The sequence below is a fragment of the Sturnira hondurensis genome, unplaced genomic scaffold (assembly GCF_014824575.4).
Source record: "Sturnira hondurensis isolate 20B ecotype Veracruz unplaced genomic scaffold, ASM1482457v3 Scaffold0010448, whole genome shotgun sequence".
NCBI lineage: Eukaryota > Metazoa > Chordata > Mammalia > Chiroptera > Phyllostomidae > Sturnira > Sturnira hondurensis.
Window position 1 is genome coordinate 767,901 of NW_028083079.1, and position 16,305 is coordinate 784,205.

A 16,305-nucleotide genomic window follows, 5' to 3' on the forward strand; every position below is an offset into this window, starting at 1 on the left:
CCACCCACTTGCTGAGGACGCGTCTGGGCCTTCCGAGGTGGATGCCACAGCTCGGATCTGGGGTCACAGGTGTGCTCCCGCCCCCCACTGCACCCCCAAGGGATAAAATCGGGGTCCAAGGGAAGTTTTTGTGGGGAAGGTCTTGGTAAGTGTCTCAGAGACAAGTGGCTGGGTGGGGCTGGGGGTGTGGACAGGGTGCAGGCCCAGGGCTGTTGAAACTTACGGTACTTTTCTAGAGAATTGAGAAATGCAGGCTTGTGTGTGGAAGTTCAGTTTTTCAACGGGGAGCTCAGAACCGTGGAAAACACCTTCTAAGCCCCACACTGCATCCAGCGGCTGCCCGGCACACCTGCAGCTTGCCCCCTCTGCTTTAAGCCTTTGGTCTTCAGGTGGCTGCCAAAGATCCCTCCGCAGAGGGGCACCTTCAGACTGCCCTGGGTGGCTCCGGTGTGCAAGGCATGCGCGGGTGGGAGCGAGGTGTCGGCCGTTTGTTGGGTCCAGGCTGAGAGCCTGTCTGTCACTTCCCCCTGTGCCTGCACCCCACGCATTTCTGCCCAGACTAGTCCTGGCTCTGACCCCAAATGTGTCTCTCTGAATAGTCCTCTCTCCACATTCTAGACTTAGGAGGAGAGAGAGGGAGGGGGGACTTGATATGTTCTGACCAAGGGGGTACAAGCTTTCTGCACCCAAATCCATCCTTCTGGGTTTATCTGCTCCACTGAAAAGGATGTGGAATGTCCTGCCTTCTTCCTTGTTGGTGGGTCTCTTAAGCAGATGGGTTAAGGGCATGGGCAGGACCCCCGACTGAAGTCGCCCCCAGCCCTAATCAGCCCGTGGAGAAGAGGTGTTGGCCCCATCTGGGTTTCTGCTGCCCCAGTCAGCTCCATGTCAGGACACACACTGGGCTCCCCTCCCAGCAGCAGCCGCATCCAGCTGGGCTCTGGGTGGGGGAAGCTTGCACGGAGTGTTTATAAATGGGATGTTTGTATATTCGCTGTGTCTGCACTGGAGGCGGCTGGAGTTGCGTTCTTGGGTCAGGTCGTTGCTGAGCCCCTTCGACGGCCTGCCAGTCCTTCAGGGAGGGGAAGCCAGCCAGACTGAGGGCTGCTGGATCTGGTTCAGGGCCCTGCTGGTCATGGACGTGATGTGAAGGTCGGTGAACATTCTCATTCTGGGGCAAAGGGCAGAGTGAGGATCCCAGGAGGTGGGAACTCAGGCCTGGTGGGGGAACTGCCTGAGATTTTCAGTTTCCAGCAGCTGGTGCTGAGGACACAGCTGTGGCCGAATTGGAGGTTGGGGCAGGTTCCATGGGACAAAGGACCGGGGAATTATTTCAGGCACTGACCTACCTGGGCACACGAGGGTACAGTTATCCTGACCCTGGGTTGCTGGTGACACGGTCAAACCTCTCCTGGAAACAAGTACCCAGAGTTTTCCCCTCTTTTCTAGCTTTACCAAAACAAAGCAACCCTCTTTTTATACTATTGTTGAGTACATAGAACTGTGGTTTATGCTTCATAATTTGCATCGCCAATTTCACATACGGAAGATAATTCTATTACATTTCCAACGCACACATTGTTCACTCCCGGGAAGGCTCTGTGCTCACGCCCTGCTCCAGCTTCGTCTCCCTGCCCTGCCCTGCCCCCGTCTCCTTACATTTACACTGGCAACGAACAGTCAGGACATGGAATTGCAGGGGTCTATGATTTGCTTTTTATTTGAACCCAGGTCTCTTGGCCCAGCCTGCCCAATGTGGGGCCCTGGAACAGACACTGGCCCGCAGCTTCCCTGCCATCCTCTGGCCCTGGACCTCTGGCCTGCGACTGACCGGTCAGTTGGAGACGCGCAGCAGCTCCTCGTCTCCTGTGGACACAGAGGCTCGGGGTGTAGGTGTGGGGCTCGCCCGAGGGTGCGTGGGAGGGGCAGGTCAGGGGAGGGGATACCTGGTGGAGGAGGAAAGGGCGCTGGGGCTGAGTGGGAGCCTGAGGCCAGAAACTGCTGCTTGCTGAGTGGCTTGCTGCCCCCAAGTGCGTTCCAGAGAACGATCAGGTCTGTTGTCCCTTCTGATTTACGTCAGATGCCATTTCCCAGTGGGGGAATAAGGCACAGTCATCTTAAATGGCTGCTGCTGCCTGCGATGCCGTAACAGGCATTCCTTGGAGATACTGAGCGTTGGGGTCCAGGCCATCACAGGCCAAAGCAACCATCACAGTAGAGTGAGTTATAATCTCTTTGCTGATGGAGGGCCTTGCCTTCAGTTTGTAAAAACACAGTGTCTATGAAACACCATAAAGTGAGGCGTGCCTGCCCTGTCACAGCGCCACCGTCATTGTCAGTAACAGCTGCTGTTAGCTGGCTGGGCATTGTGTGAGGCGCTGTGCAGGCTGGGAAATAGGTGCCTTGTCCCACTTTCCAGAAGAGAAAACTGAGGCTGAAGTTGGCATCTGCCCAGCGTGGCCAGCCTGACTGTGGCAGTGCCAGCATCAGCCCGGTTCTGCCACACTCCTCAGACAACCCTGCACACCCTCTGCCTGTCCCTGGTATCCTAGGTACCCCATCCAAGCTGGGGTAAGGCCCAGAGCTTGGCCCCATGTTAAAGATGGGAAGCTGAGGCCCAGAGAGTGAATGGGCTGGTCACCCAGTACAGAGTCCAGAACTTAGCTCTCCCAGCCCCCACCTACCAGGGCTCCCCCACGTGGACCCCAACAGCCTCCTACCATCACCAGGGGCGCCACAGTACTCCTTGCACTCCTTCTCCGAGTAGAACTTGTTGCCGTTGCCTTGGCAGCCCCCGTAGGTAAAGAGGATGCACTTTCCCTGGACGGCATCAAATGCCCAGAGCTGGACGAAGCCTCTGCAGGGGCCACGGACTATGGGGAGGTTGCAGGCCGCTGTGGGGTGGGAAGCGGGCACACAGCATTAGTAATCCTCACAATCGGCTAACCTGAGGCGAAGGATCTAGACCAGGGGACCCTGCTCATCTAGAGCACGGAGGCCCTCTCTTCTTCCGTCTGCGGAACTGGCGCCCGTGATAAGAGACAGCGTGCCTAGGGTTGCCCATACCCAAATGGTAATCCCTGAGTTCAGGGAACTTGCCCTGGAATTCCACCCCTGGAACATCCTTTCCTAACTACCTGTTCAGCTGGCAGGTGGTTGGTTGGGAGAACAGCATTGCGAGATGCAGCCTGCATAGAGGCAATGGGCCCGAACTCACCCACAGTCCGGCAGGTCTGCAGACAGTCCTTCTCAGTGACGAAGTTGTTGCCGTTGCCCAGGCAGCCGCCATATTGGAAAGTCTCACAGGCCATGGACGAGCCATTGTAGAAATACCTGTTGACCATCCCCAGGCAAGGACCTTCTGCGTAGCCCAGTTGGCAGGAGTCTGGGGAGGGGCAGAACAGTGGCACTTAGTGCTTATTGCGTACCTGTCACCAGGCTGGACACTCAACCATGCATCATCTCATTTAGGTTTATCTCTGCACTAAGAGGAAGGGTTACCAACTAATTTCATAAATGAGGAAATTCAGCCCTGGCTGGTGTGGCTCAGTGGATTGAGCACTGGCCTGTGAACCAAAGGGTCACCAGTTTGATTCCCAGTCAGGGCACATGCCTGGGTTGTGGGCCAGGTCCCCAGTGGGGGGTGCGTGACAGGCAACCACACATTGATATTTCCTTGCTTCTCTTTCTCCTTCCCTTCCCCTCACTCTAATAATAAATAAAATATTTTTAAAAAATAAGTAAATGGGGGAATTGACTCTTAAGAGGTAAAGTGACTGACCCAGGGTCACACTGAGCTGAGGTTCAAAATCATGTCTGTTGGACTCCAAAATCAGTGTTCGTTCCACTCCATAACACGGGGAGTTACCAGCGACTCACAGACCCACCAGGTGTTGGTCTTGTCTGCCCGAAGATTCTCCCACACTCACCAGAACCCCGGCCGCCAGCCTGACCTCTTGACCGAGGTCCCCCTATGCCTTTGCTCTCCTTGTTCCTGCCCCTGGAGTGTATTGCTCTGCAAAATCTACCTGGATGCCTGGACACAGCATGAACTCCCCTTCATGCACGCAGTCCTTGAACTCCTCACCCCTCCATCCTCTGACCTACTCCCTCCTGTCAGCTGACCCTCCCTTTTAGGTCCATCACTTTCTTCCCTGACCATCTCCACCACTTGAGCAGAAGTTCCCCAAACATGTGGGTGATGTATCTCTGTGACCCCAGTGCCGGGCACTGGGTCTGGGGAGAGCAGGGCTCAGTGTCTGTGGAGCAAGGTGGAGAGAGTCTTGTTCATAAACACTGTCAACTGCACAAAGCATACTCATGTCCTTCCCCAACCTTGCTCCCACAAGAGTCCTGGTGGTCAGCTCAGCAGGTTGTTATCCCATTGTACAGATGAGGCAACCAAGGCTAGGAGGCCACACAGCGGGACAGACAAGGCGAGAACTGGCTCCTTATTGTGGACTGAGACCATGCCGTATCTCCTCTCTCCCCTCACAACCCCTGGCACAGGGCAGAGTACTTGATTTGCCTTGATTCTAGGCCTAGTTCTTGACTCTAGTAGAAAAATGAGAGATTTCATGGTTGTGAGGACAGTCAGGGTGAGCTAACCACAGGTCCTTCCTCTCTGGAATATGGCAGAAAAAATTGTTACCTTCTTTCTTGGCAAAATCAGTTACTAGTTGCCCAGCCCCTGATCCTTCCTCTTCCTGGGGCAGCACAGCCCGCCGGGCTCTCTGGGGGAAGACAAAGAGGCTGATGAACTATTGCTCACCTGCACCCTTTGGAACACATAAGCCGGTTGTTTGGGGAATCAGGGTGTGGACAGAAGCATAGCTGCTAGACGGGTGAGTGGCCTGTTTTCCTGAAGGCATCCACCTGGATTCCAGAATGGGGATCACAGGACAGATGTCTGGTCTGACGTGAAAAAGCAGAACCTTGAGGTATAGAACAATGCCTCGCCTCCAACGTCTAGTTGAAGTGTCAAAAGAATATAAAAATGGAAAGGAAATCTACTCTGGAGTTAGCAACCAGGGAAGGACAGTACTCCCACACAAGAAGCGTGAAGGCAGTTTGTACAGAATAGAGCACGGGTGTGATGGTTTCGCCGGAAGGCTTCTTACAGTGGCAGCTCCTTACAAAGGGGGAGCTATCCAGAGTGAGGAGACGAGGCCTGAAACTGAGCCTAACACTCCCAGCTGCGGTGGTTGGCTTGCGGCACAGGGCAAGCTGCCAAAGCTGCCAACGTGGCCTCTGAGTATAGAGTCCCCTGAGGCAGGATTCCGTGACAATTTAAGAAGGGATAAACAGGGAAACTCAGGCCACCAGACAGTCTTCCTGCCCACAAGCAAGACCTGGAGTTGGCAAAAGTAAAACTATAGTGACCTTCAACTTTTTCCTTCTCCTTTTAAGATGCAAGTGGAAGCTGTGATCAGGGACTCCACTGTCTGCCGGAACCCAACTCACGCTGGTCGCATACAGGCCATCCTTGGTGAGAATGGAGGAATAGGGGGGAATCTTGGGACAAATTAAATAATGCAGCTGCTTTAGAATCCGATTGAGCTGTAGAAACATCTCCACCAAACATAGGATGACAGTAAGAAAAAAGCAAAAACTTAAACCATCGATCACATTCAAGATGACATTGCATCAATATAACAGGAGCCAGCAGTTACAGAAATGAATAGCACGAGAGAAGAAGGTTATAGAGATGGAAAAGATGTTGTTGAATTTAACTACACAGTGGAAATAATAAACTACAGTGTAGAGATTATAAGAAATTAAATTCACATAATAGGAATTCTAGAGGAGAAGCAATCTGTATAGAAATAATAGAAGAAAATTTCTCACTTGAAGAGAGACTTGAGTTGTCCACTTATAGGAGCCCAAAGGAATGAGGCAGAATTAATGAAGAGCCCCACCCATCCAGACCTTTCCTAGAGACAAAGGAGAAAGAGCCCAGGGGTCCCTGGAGAAGATGATGACAGTTAATGAAAGGAGCTGTGGAGTAATGTCTAAGGTTATAAAAGGGAAAATGTAACCCAGGAATTCTTCACTCATCCAAATTGTTGACCATGTGATATAAACACAGGAAGGCATTCGCAGCCATACCAGGATCGAGTAGTTTCCCACTCATGTATCTTTCTGGAAAAAAAATGACTTATGGAAATATTCTCACCAACTGAGAAGGGAAAAGAGATGATGTGATAGCAAAGAAATGATGGTAAACTATAAAGCCAATAAAATGCAGAGTCTGGGTCAAATTGTTAAAGTGGTTCATACAACTTAATGTAAATGTTAAAAGTAATTCCTGGGGAAAGAAAGAAAATATAAACATCAATCTCAGATAATATCTACAAAAATCGGGATGTTGAAAACTTGGAGGAAAGCAGGGGTGTGTACCTCAAGTCTCTCTTTTGCAAGGAGACTCATTAGTTATTGTTTCATTCTTGACATTAATGAGAAAATGCAGATTCTGATGTGATCCGGATGGAGATGGCAGACTGAAATGTCCCTTGAAGTTGCTCTCTCTAATACCTAACAATTAGCCAAAAATGAACTAAAACACACCAGCCCCCAAATGTTCATCAACATCACCCAAACAAGGAAAGGGGCATAATTTAAAGCAAAAACTAAAACTGCTGATCAGGGAAATCAATCAGATATTCTGGAGCTGAACAGGATGGTCAGCAAGGGTCAGCTCCTAGTCCTGCCCTCCAGCTTCCAGCTCTGGCAAGTCATCAAATTTCTGATAAGGCTCCCTAATATTCCGAAATCCCGAGAGGAGAAAATTGAGGGCAACCCTGTCATTTTCCTCTTCTGCCAGAGGAGCAGTGAAAATGACTGCTAGTGGGAGGAAGTTTAGAGGCTGACTCCCTGTGAGTGGAGGTTCTGGGACTGTGTGCTCCAGGGGGTGTCCCCCTGGGCCCAGTGCATGTCACTTCCAGCCCAACCAGCAGAGGGAAGCCCACATGGGACACTTTGCAGTCCTTCCAAAGAGAAGCAAACAAGGGTATCCCAACAACCTTGGACTTCAGAAGAGTAGATGGAACACCAAAACCCAGACCTTACACTAATTTGGGGGGACAGGAAAGTAGGGTCAAAGTTAGTGGGAAAAGCACCAAAGAGTAAACGAAACCCTACACCCCACCAAATTAGAAGTGAAAGTCTAGCTAAAACTGACTCCCAAGAGCAAGATAAAAAGAAATGATACAGAAACAACCCAGACCCGCTCTCCCTTTGTCCCTTCCCTTCCACGGGTGTTGATTTAAGGCACCCTGCCTGTGACACCTTCTTAGATGGAAAACAACTCAAGGGACAGAAGGCAGCTCCTCAGTGGCCTCAAGCTATACAACGACTTAATACGAACAGGCACTTATGAAAACAAGACTCAAAGATGAAATGGTAAATAACAGACTAAGATGAAAAGAAAGAAGCAGGTCTAGATAAACAAATTGAGAACCCAAACTCTATAATTCAGAGCGAGTGAATAAGTTAGAAATAGTAAGGAACAGAATGGATGCTGCCAAATGGGACGACTGTCCTAGGAGAAAGACCGGTGATAATACAGATGAAAGTAATTTGAGAGGAACTAGATGTGGAAGACAAAGAGGCCCCGGCAGGAAGGACAAGTGCTCCCAAGCAGAACCCAACAAAGGGGATGGAGGAAGAATCCCATGCAAGGGAGTTCCCTGAAATACAAAGAAATCTCATCTAAGCATGTTGTATTCCAGGAAATTCAGATATGGAGTTCTCCACACAAAGACCTGGCCTTGCTAAGACATTGACACCTCAAGGCCAAACTTTGTCCAGGCATCTGGACAGAAGAAACAAAGTGCTTACAAGGAGAAGAAATATCAGGTTGGCCTCTGACTTCTCACAGCGATCATCAATACTTGAGAATAATGGAGCAGGGCAGATAAAACTTCCTCTGAGGGGGAGAAGACAAACTCAAGAATGTGACACCCACTGTCATTCAAGTTTGAAGGACACGAGGAGACAGTCTCAAAAAAGAAGAATTCAGAGATGAAAACACCCATGAACCCTCCTTGAAAACACTGCGAGGTAAAGAAATGGCACTAATTAAGAGACTAATAGAAATAAGTAGCCCAGGAATGGAGAAGCTATGGTTATATTCACTACGGGTGAGTGTAGGAGCTATTAAAATACAGAACTACTACTGAACGACTGGGAATTATGGTGACAGCGGTAGCCTGGGCAGTGTAGAGGAAAAGGGGACAGGAGATGGAATGAAGTTTGAGAGTACTAACGGTTGTCTTTCAAGTCACAGACGCAGCAGACGCCCTCTAAAAGTAGGTCTAGTGATGCCGGCCTCCTAAGAGATTTTTCATAACCTTGACTCTATTCAGAGCCCTCTTTAAGAAAGAAATCTTTTGGGGTGGAGTAATACCTACATGAAGTTCAAGAAGTCCACTTCAGTTTTTAAAAAGGAAAGAAAACTACAACCAAAGCTTTTAAAAATTAGAAGTAGCATTTGCACTATAATCCCACCTCGTAACAGTATCTCTAAGCCTGTGTCTCTGTCTAGCCCGCCTTCCTGCCACCTGGGCTGCCCGCGTGCGTGTCCAGATTCCCAGACTGATGTGAATGCTGGTCATGCGCGGGTGGTAGCATTTTTTTAAACGTCCATTTTTTTAAAATACTTTCCTGCCTTATTTTAATTCTTTATCATGAATATATGTTAGTTTTATAGAATGGATGGTAGTTTTTCTTAAAAATGTAGAAGCCAACAAATAATATGTTAACTGTTAATTCTATGCAAGAATAAAGACTTTTTTTACTTTCTTGTATATTTTCAATGTTCAAGAATACATTTCTAAACATTATATATGTTTATATACACACATAGATTTATACATGCATCAGCAGAATAAATCACGATATATAATTTTCAGCTCAGTGGATTGAGTGCAGGCCTGCGAACCAGACGATCGCGGTTCGATTCCCAGTTAGGGCATATGCCTGGGTTGCAAGCCAGTCCCCAGCAGGGGTCAGTTCCCAGCAGGGGACACACAAGAAGCAACCATACATTGATATTTCTCTCCCCCTCCCTTTCTCTTCCCTTCTAAAGATAAATAAAACCTAAAAAAAGATATATAATTTTCAGATAAAAAAGAGGGAAAAATTAATGAATAAATCCTAATCAATATGGCAAAAAGCAGCAGAGTAAAACAGGAGAGTAAGGACCCCTCCCCCCTAAAATCAAAAGGCAGCACAGGAGTCCTGCCCTATGTTCTGAGAAGCGGCTTGCTGTCAGGTTTGCTATTTTTTAGAAAGATCAATTAATTTTATTTTCACTTATTGAGCACCGTTAGTTCAGTATTAAATGTCTTACTGCTTTTAGGCATTGCGCTAAACCCTTTTCTAACATGGCAATGAATTCCAGCTCTTGGAAGGACTAATTACCCCGTTTCGCATGTCACAAAAGTGAGGTCCAGAGAGGGCAGCCACTAGCCTCAGTGGCAGAACCGAGGTTGAGGCCTGGTGGGACCACCCTCAACGCCCCAGCCTTTCACGGCTGCCTTCCCTCAGCCCCTCTCACCGACCCCACCCCCACCACAGCAGGGCCTAAGCAAGGGCAGCAAAAACAAGCGGGCAGAGGGTAGTGGGAAGAGGTACTCACCGGGGGCGAAATGGGCTCTGGTTCCTGCTCCCCGGGGACACACTCTCCTAGGTCAGAGGACAGGGCCCAGAGGTGAGGAAGAGGACCACACTTGGTGAGCATCCTAGACCGGGGAGGACTTTGCTTCGTCCACACTGCTGCCCATGTGTCAGGTGGCCATCACACTGAGAGCTGCCTTGTGCATTGGCCTCTTCGTGAATGGCTCCACCCACACTGTCTGCTGGAGGTCGTTCATCGGAAAAGCTACAGGCTGGTGGCGGCACCGTCAGCACCATCACTGTCGTCTCCACCCCACCACCAGCAGTTCGTCAGCACCATCACAGAACAGCGGTGGCTAACATGTGTCAAGCACTTATGAGACCCCAGGCACAGCACTATTGTATTCGATGACTTTATCTCCCCACAGCAGCTTATAAGGAAGACATTATTATCCCCATTTCACAGATGAGGAAAATGAGGCTCTGGAAGATTGACCAGCCAAAGAAAGCCAGCCACACTGCTCAACATGAACCCAGGTGTTCAAACTCTGGAGGCCATCCTCTTCGTCCTTACCCTCTGTGACCTCCTTAGAGGCACCTAAGGATTCTGGGTATAACCTCACTCAGACTCATAGCAGCAGAGTGAACACTGAATTAGTTCTAGTCCACGGTCTGCCAACCAGGTACACGCTATGTGACTCGGAGTAAATCCGGGGGCCCCAGCTGCCTTCTCCGTAAGGAAAAAGGGGGACTGTAGCTCTGCTTATCTCAGTGTTATAGGAAAGGCCCAGGGGTGAGGAAGACATTCTCTGGGGTCCCTGAAGGTTGCAGAGGAGGCAGAGTGTGAAGTGGGGTGGGGGTGCCATTTACCTCTGTCAGCCATTGTGAAGATGGAGTCTCTGGGGATGCCCAAGCCCAGGGCAAACTCCCTGAACTCCTCCAGCAGGCTTTCCCGAAGCTGCGGCTGCCGCCCTGCGAGTGGGGAGCAGAGAAGATACCTAGAACCTCAGGGTCTGGGCTGGTAGGACCTGAGGTCATGTTGCCCCGTGATTTCCATTTAAAAGAAGTTGGAAACTGACTGGTCCAATTTGATCTCTTTAATGCATTTATGCAAAGATCAGCTCCAGGAAAGGAAGGCGTGTCCTCTCCCAAGCAGCCACCCAGCTCTCCCAAATCCCCACTGAGGGCTCTTCCCCAGGTTTCTTTAAGGGCCTGGAGGCTCTGGAATTCTCTGGGTCTGGAATTTTAGAAATTAAAAGAAGAGGATCCTGCCTCAAATGTGAGACTGAGCTCTTCCTCCTTCAGAGAGAGTAAATGTTCTCACCGATCCTGTAACTGAAGTTTTTTCAGAAGGAAAAGGTGAAATCCTGTTCCTCCCCACTCTGCTCCACTGTCCCTGAATCACAGGTCTCCTCCCGCCCGTGGAGGAGCACTAGAGACGCTCCTCCAGCGAGCATGTCTAGTTCCGGACCCTTACCATAGAGCTTGGCGGTAATAGTGAGTCCATGGCGGGGGCTGAGTTTCTTGGTCAGAGTGATGGCATACTCATCATAGTTGGTATGGACCACATAGGACTCCAGGGTGAAGTTCCATTCTGCATGGGGGATGCAGGGAAGCAAAGGGCTCGGTGGTCAGGGGCTCTTCTACCCTGAAATCCTTCACCAATTGACCCACGCATCACCTGCTTAGCCACCCTGTCTACCCATCCCTTCCATATATACTTCTTTGTCTATTCACCCATCTCTCTCCTACATGGAGTCACTGTTCATTCATCCACCATCATTCCATCTATCTTCTCCATATGTCAGTCCAGAAGTTTATCCATTTTCCTTCCTCCATCTCTCCTTCCTTCCTTCTTTCCCTCCTTTCTTTTTCCTCCATCTAGTCATCAATTTATCTAATAGATGATTGATTAACTCACCTATCTTCCATTCATACATACGTACATTCATTTACCCAAATCTGTGTATTCTCTCATTTATCCAACCACCCACCTACCCAAACCCCTAACACAGTGATTTGATACACAGAGCATATTCAATAAATGTTTGCTGGATAAATGAATAAATTCATGTCCATGTTCCTCTGTCACTTAGCACCGTGCACACCGTACATGGTAGATGTTTTGCAAATTTTTATCAGCTGATTGCAGGTGCCTAACAGGAAGACTGATGAAATCCTGATGTTATCCTCACATTCACACCATCCATCTAATTCTGGATGTGCATGTACATAAGGCAGAGAGAGAGAGAAAGATAAAGAAGAAGGAGGAGGAGGAGGAATTTGGGGGGAAGGTTGGATGACATCTCAGAAAAAGAGGAGAGATTACAGGGGGAAAGAAAGCTGAGACACAGGAAAGAGGTTAAGACATCGAGGTATTTTTTTCGCAAAGGAGAGAACTGCAGGTATCTCCTTTGACCCAGCTTACTGGACTTGTGAAAGCGGAACTTTCCATCGGTGTCTGTTTTCTCAAAAAACCCAGACAGCTCCTCGCAGACCCCGTTCCTGGAAATGAGCAAACCCAAAACAAAGGTGGGTTCTGGTGGAGACCATGGTCCCAATACCCTGCTTCTCCTCCCAGGTCCTTCTCAAATGTCTTTCTTTTCTTTTTTTTTTTAACTTGGAAAGTAACATTTTCAAATACCTTGCTTAAAACACCCCCCAGCCCTAGAAGTCACCCATTTCACATATGAGGGACCAGAGGGACAGAGAAAAGAGGGAACTAATCCACGCCATCCCTCGGCAAAGTGTGCACTAGAAATCAAATTGGTGCACTACACGGCGGCACTGGGAAGTCAGGGTGGTGAATTAATGCGTGCATTTATTACTCTGTGTCTTCCTTTCCCTACTGCCCTTGTCTGTGAAACAAAGGTAGGGATAGTTTCTACCCCGCATTGTGGCCGGGAGGATCAAACGAGACACCCTATGTAAAGTGCTTGGAGTAAGCACTATGCACATCTTAGCTCTGACTGCTCCGATGATTATCATTTGAGCATCTATGTGCCGTGCACTGTCCTGGGGATACAGAGGAGGGCAAGACAGACCCTGTCCCCATAAGCAGCTTACAATTAAATGGGACAGGTGGGCAGGCATGAGGTGCTCCAAGAGCACAAAGACAAACCTGTAACCTGAACCTTTGGGGGTCAGAGAGGACTTTCTCCTTCCTGGAGGAAGGGGCAGAGAACCCGAATCCTGAAGGACCCCTAGGAGTTGGCCCAGGGAGGTGGGGAGAGGTTTCCCCGGGAGAAGGAACATACGGGTGCAAAGGCCAAGGGGTAGGAGAGGATGGAGGATTCCAGGACCTGAAAGCAGGCCCACAGGGGTGGGTCACAGAGCACAGGAAGAGAGTGGGGCGGGGAATGGTGAGTGTGGGGAGGCGCCTGGGAGGCTGCAAGAGAGGGGTTGAATTTTGTTCTCAGCAGCAATAGGGAGGAGGTATATAGAAAGGTTTAAGCAGATTTGAGTTTCTGAAAGGTCTTTCTGGTTGCTAGGTGAAGACTGGATCGAATGGAAGGTTCGAGATTAGAGGTGGGGAGAAATGCAGAGAGGCTGTTGTAGACGGCCAGGAAAGGAAGAAATGTGCCTTGGGCCAAGGCTGGCGATGAGGAAGAGGGGAGAAGTGAACAGAGGGGAGGGCATTGGGAAGAGAAAGGACGAGGCTCAGCGACGGGTCGAATGGCCCACAGCAGCAGAAACAAGACTTTAGGCCACTGCTCTCCCGCCCAGGTTTCCAGACTGGGTCCCGGGCAGGTCCAAGTGCCCTCATTGCACTAAGGGATGTGCCGGGAGCAACAGCAGGTTGAAAAACAGCCATAGTGTTGGAGGCATTGCCCTTGAGGCACAGATGGGATGATTAGAAATGACACCCTGGCTATGGCTGGTGTAGCTCAGTGGATTGAGCTTGGGCTGCAAATCAAAGGGTCACTGGTTCAATTCCCAGTCAGGGCACATGCCAGGGTTGCAGGCCTGGTCCCCAGTGGGGGCCACGTGAGAAGCAACCATACAGTGATGTTTCTCTCCCTCTCTTTCTTCCTCTCTTCTCCTCTCTCTAAAAATAAACAAATAAAAAAAATTTTAAAACCACCCTAGAAACAATGCCTGGTAGGGGAGCAAACAGCAGAGAGATCTCAAGCTCAGAGCCCAGGGTCAGAGCCCAGGGCCTGGCTGGAAGGAGAGACCTGTAACTTTGCAGAACACGGTGGTGACTGAAGCCAGAGTGGGGTGCTGGGGGGCCCTGGTCCCTCTCGCCTCTCCCACCCCATCCCCAAGCTCACCGCCAACGAGTGCTGGTCGTGCTGATCTGACTCTCTGTTGCTCCTTCTCTCAGCAGCAGCGTGCTCATGGTCAGCCTGTCCTTGAACCTCACCAGCCATGGGCATGTGGAGCCTATGGCCAGGTTGAACCACTTCCCGTAGAACTAGGAGACAGCCACAACGCGGAGGGTCTGGATTTGGCCTCAGACCTCAAAGGAGACTTGGCAGACTTGCTCCTCTCCCTCCTCTGAATGAGTAACGCTTTTAAGAGATAACATCTTATAGCTAATCGGAGGCCACACAGCTTCAAGGGAGGATGGAGCCCTAATAACAACCTCGGGCATTATGGCAAGATTAGAAAGGAGATGTTCAGGTGGGGCCCCACCTGCCCGGGAGAAGGTTTACTCTGTTCTGATCTGAGGTCTGTGCCTGTCACTTGGATGGGGTCCAAATCCTTGTGCCCTGAAGTCATCACCAACCAATGCTCTCCAAGAGCAGGAGTCAGGGGACGGGGTGCTCACCACCGTGCAGGCAGCCCAGGGCCCCATGTTATAAAGCCCTTTCCTTGAGCTGATGCAGGACAAGCCTAACACCTCCCTCTCCTGACTGCACGTGGGAGAGTTAAGAGAGCCCCCACATCCCTGCGGGGGGCCAGTGAGCCTGCGCCTCTTCCCCATCGCAGACCACCTCTGGGCCCTGCTCCTCACCACCCCTCCACTCATGGCCCTTCGTTGTCCCTGAAAGTAAGTAAAATCCATAGGTCACCACAGCAAGGGCCTGAGAGCCCCCCATACCGATGTTCAGGTTGACCCCTGGGTGGACAAGGTTCTGTTTCATTTCACCCAGTGATTTAGGCAGAGCTGGGCCTGGAAGGAAGGCCTAGGACTCCCCGCACACAGCGCCCTGGTTCCCGCCAGCCCCGAACTCTGGCCTGCTGTTCTTCTCCCCATAACCTCACGGGCCCGCCCTGTGCCACCCAGACCTGTGAGGTGGCTAACAAAGATGCCGTGCAGTGAGGTGAGTGGTTGAAGGGTGAGGGCTGGGGTGGGGTGAGCAGGGAGAGTCCCGTAAAGCTGGGCTTTTGGGGGGTGGGGGTGGCTGAAGGGCAGCAGTCAGCTCAAAGCCTTCTCGGGCGGGGGAGGGGGGGTCTTCATAGAACCATGGGTTCCTGGGAACCCGAGAGGACAGGTTTGAAGGTGAGGGCATTTGACTTGGGATGTCAGACAAGAGTCCCACAGGCTGGCAGGTGCATTAAGTTGTCGCTTCAACAAATCCCAGATGGTCAGAGCAGGAAAGGCCTTTAGGGACCCACCCCTGGAGTTTCAGGTGGGGAAAATAAGACCCCAAGGCAAGCAAAGCTTGTCCCCTGAGCAAGGCCCAGCTGCTCAGACCCCGCCATCACCCCCAGAGAAGCCAGCCTTACCCTGGACAAGTTGAAGTTCTCTTGCACTTGGATGTCATCCGGCAGTGTGGGCACAGGGTTGGCAGTGACCGCCAGGCAGGCAGTCAGCAGCAGCAGGGCCCTGAGACTCTGCATGGCTCTATCTAGGGAGTCCCTCAAGGGCTCAGTCTGGGGACAGAGGAGCTCCCTGCCTGAGCCACCTGCAAACTGAAGCTGGGGAAGGGGTCAGCGGGTCGTAGTGACTTTGGTGTTTGTCCTGCTCAGATAGGGCCAATCAGGGCCTCGAGGCCAGGTCTGATCGATCCCTCATAGCACCCTGGTGGGGGTCAGTGGTCCGAAGGGGCCAGGGTGTCTGTTTCAGAGGCGGTGTTGGCCAAACACAGCAGGGCCCAGATGCAGCCGAGGCAGCGCTCACCCCCAGAAAGGCTTCCCCAGAGACTCCTGCCTGTCACAGGGATATGTGAGGAGGCAGGGCACAGCTAGCACTGACCTTTCCTGCTGAGTCATTGCACCCAGACCTCACAGTCCCGAGAGTCGGGAGGACAAGCCAGAGTGGGCCCATTTCTCACATGAGAAAACTGAGGCGCAGGGAGGAAGCGACTTATCAGAGACTGCAGGGAAGTCTACAATATCTTGCCCACAGCGTTCTGTCTCTCACCGCGGGTTTCCCATGGCCCCCACAGATCACAGGAGGAATAATGATGGTGGCGACTGTAATGACAGGTCCCGTGCCCAGAGCACCTCCCATGTGTCAGCTGTGCTCCGGCACTTAACACTCACCCACCACCGCCCCATGACTGGGGTGCAAGTTTCCCCCTCTCAGACAGGGAACTGGAGTCTCCAAGAGGCCAGTGACTTGCCTGGGGTCTCACCTGCGGTAAGGGGCCTCGCCGAGGGAGGCAGCATTCAGCGTGGTTGGGAGCATGGACTCAGGAGCCAGACTGCCTTCTGCGCCACTCGCTGGCTGTGTGGCCTGGGTGGGTGACTTTACTGCTCAGTGCCTCGGTTTCCTTCTCTGAAAGGGGGATAATA

General features: G+C 51.1%; 1 protein-coding gene across 1 annotated transcript; it reads right to left on the reverse strand.

Annotated features, from left to right (window-relative positions):
* Positions 1-1,693: 1,693 nt before the first annotated feature.
* On the reverse strand, positions 1,694-15,629 carry AMBP (alpha-1-microglobulin/bikunin precursor). Its single transcript, XM_037059114.1, has 10 exons — positions 15,295-15,629; positions 13,893-14,035; positions 12,047-12,123; positions 11,096-11,212; positions 10,489-10,590; positions 9,641-9,687; positions 4,652-4,733; positions 3,218-3,385; positions 2,721-2,894; positions 1,694-1,866 (listed from the first exon to the last, which is right to left on the reverse strand). Exons 1-10 carry the CDS (start codon positions 15,406-15,408, stop codon positions 1,835-1,837), a joined length of 1,056 nt encoding a protein of 351 aa, XP_036915009.1. The 5' UTR covers positions 15,409-15,629; the 3' UTR covers positions 1,694-1,834.
* Between the last annotated feature and the right edge of the window lie 676 nt (positions 15,630-16,305).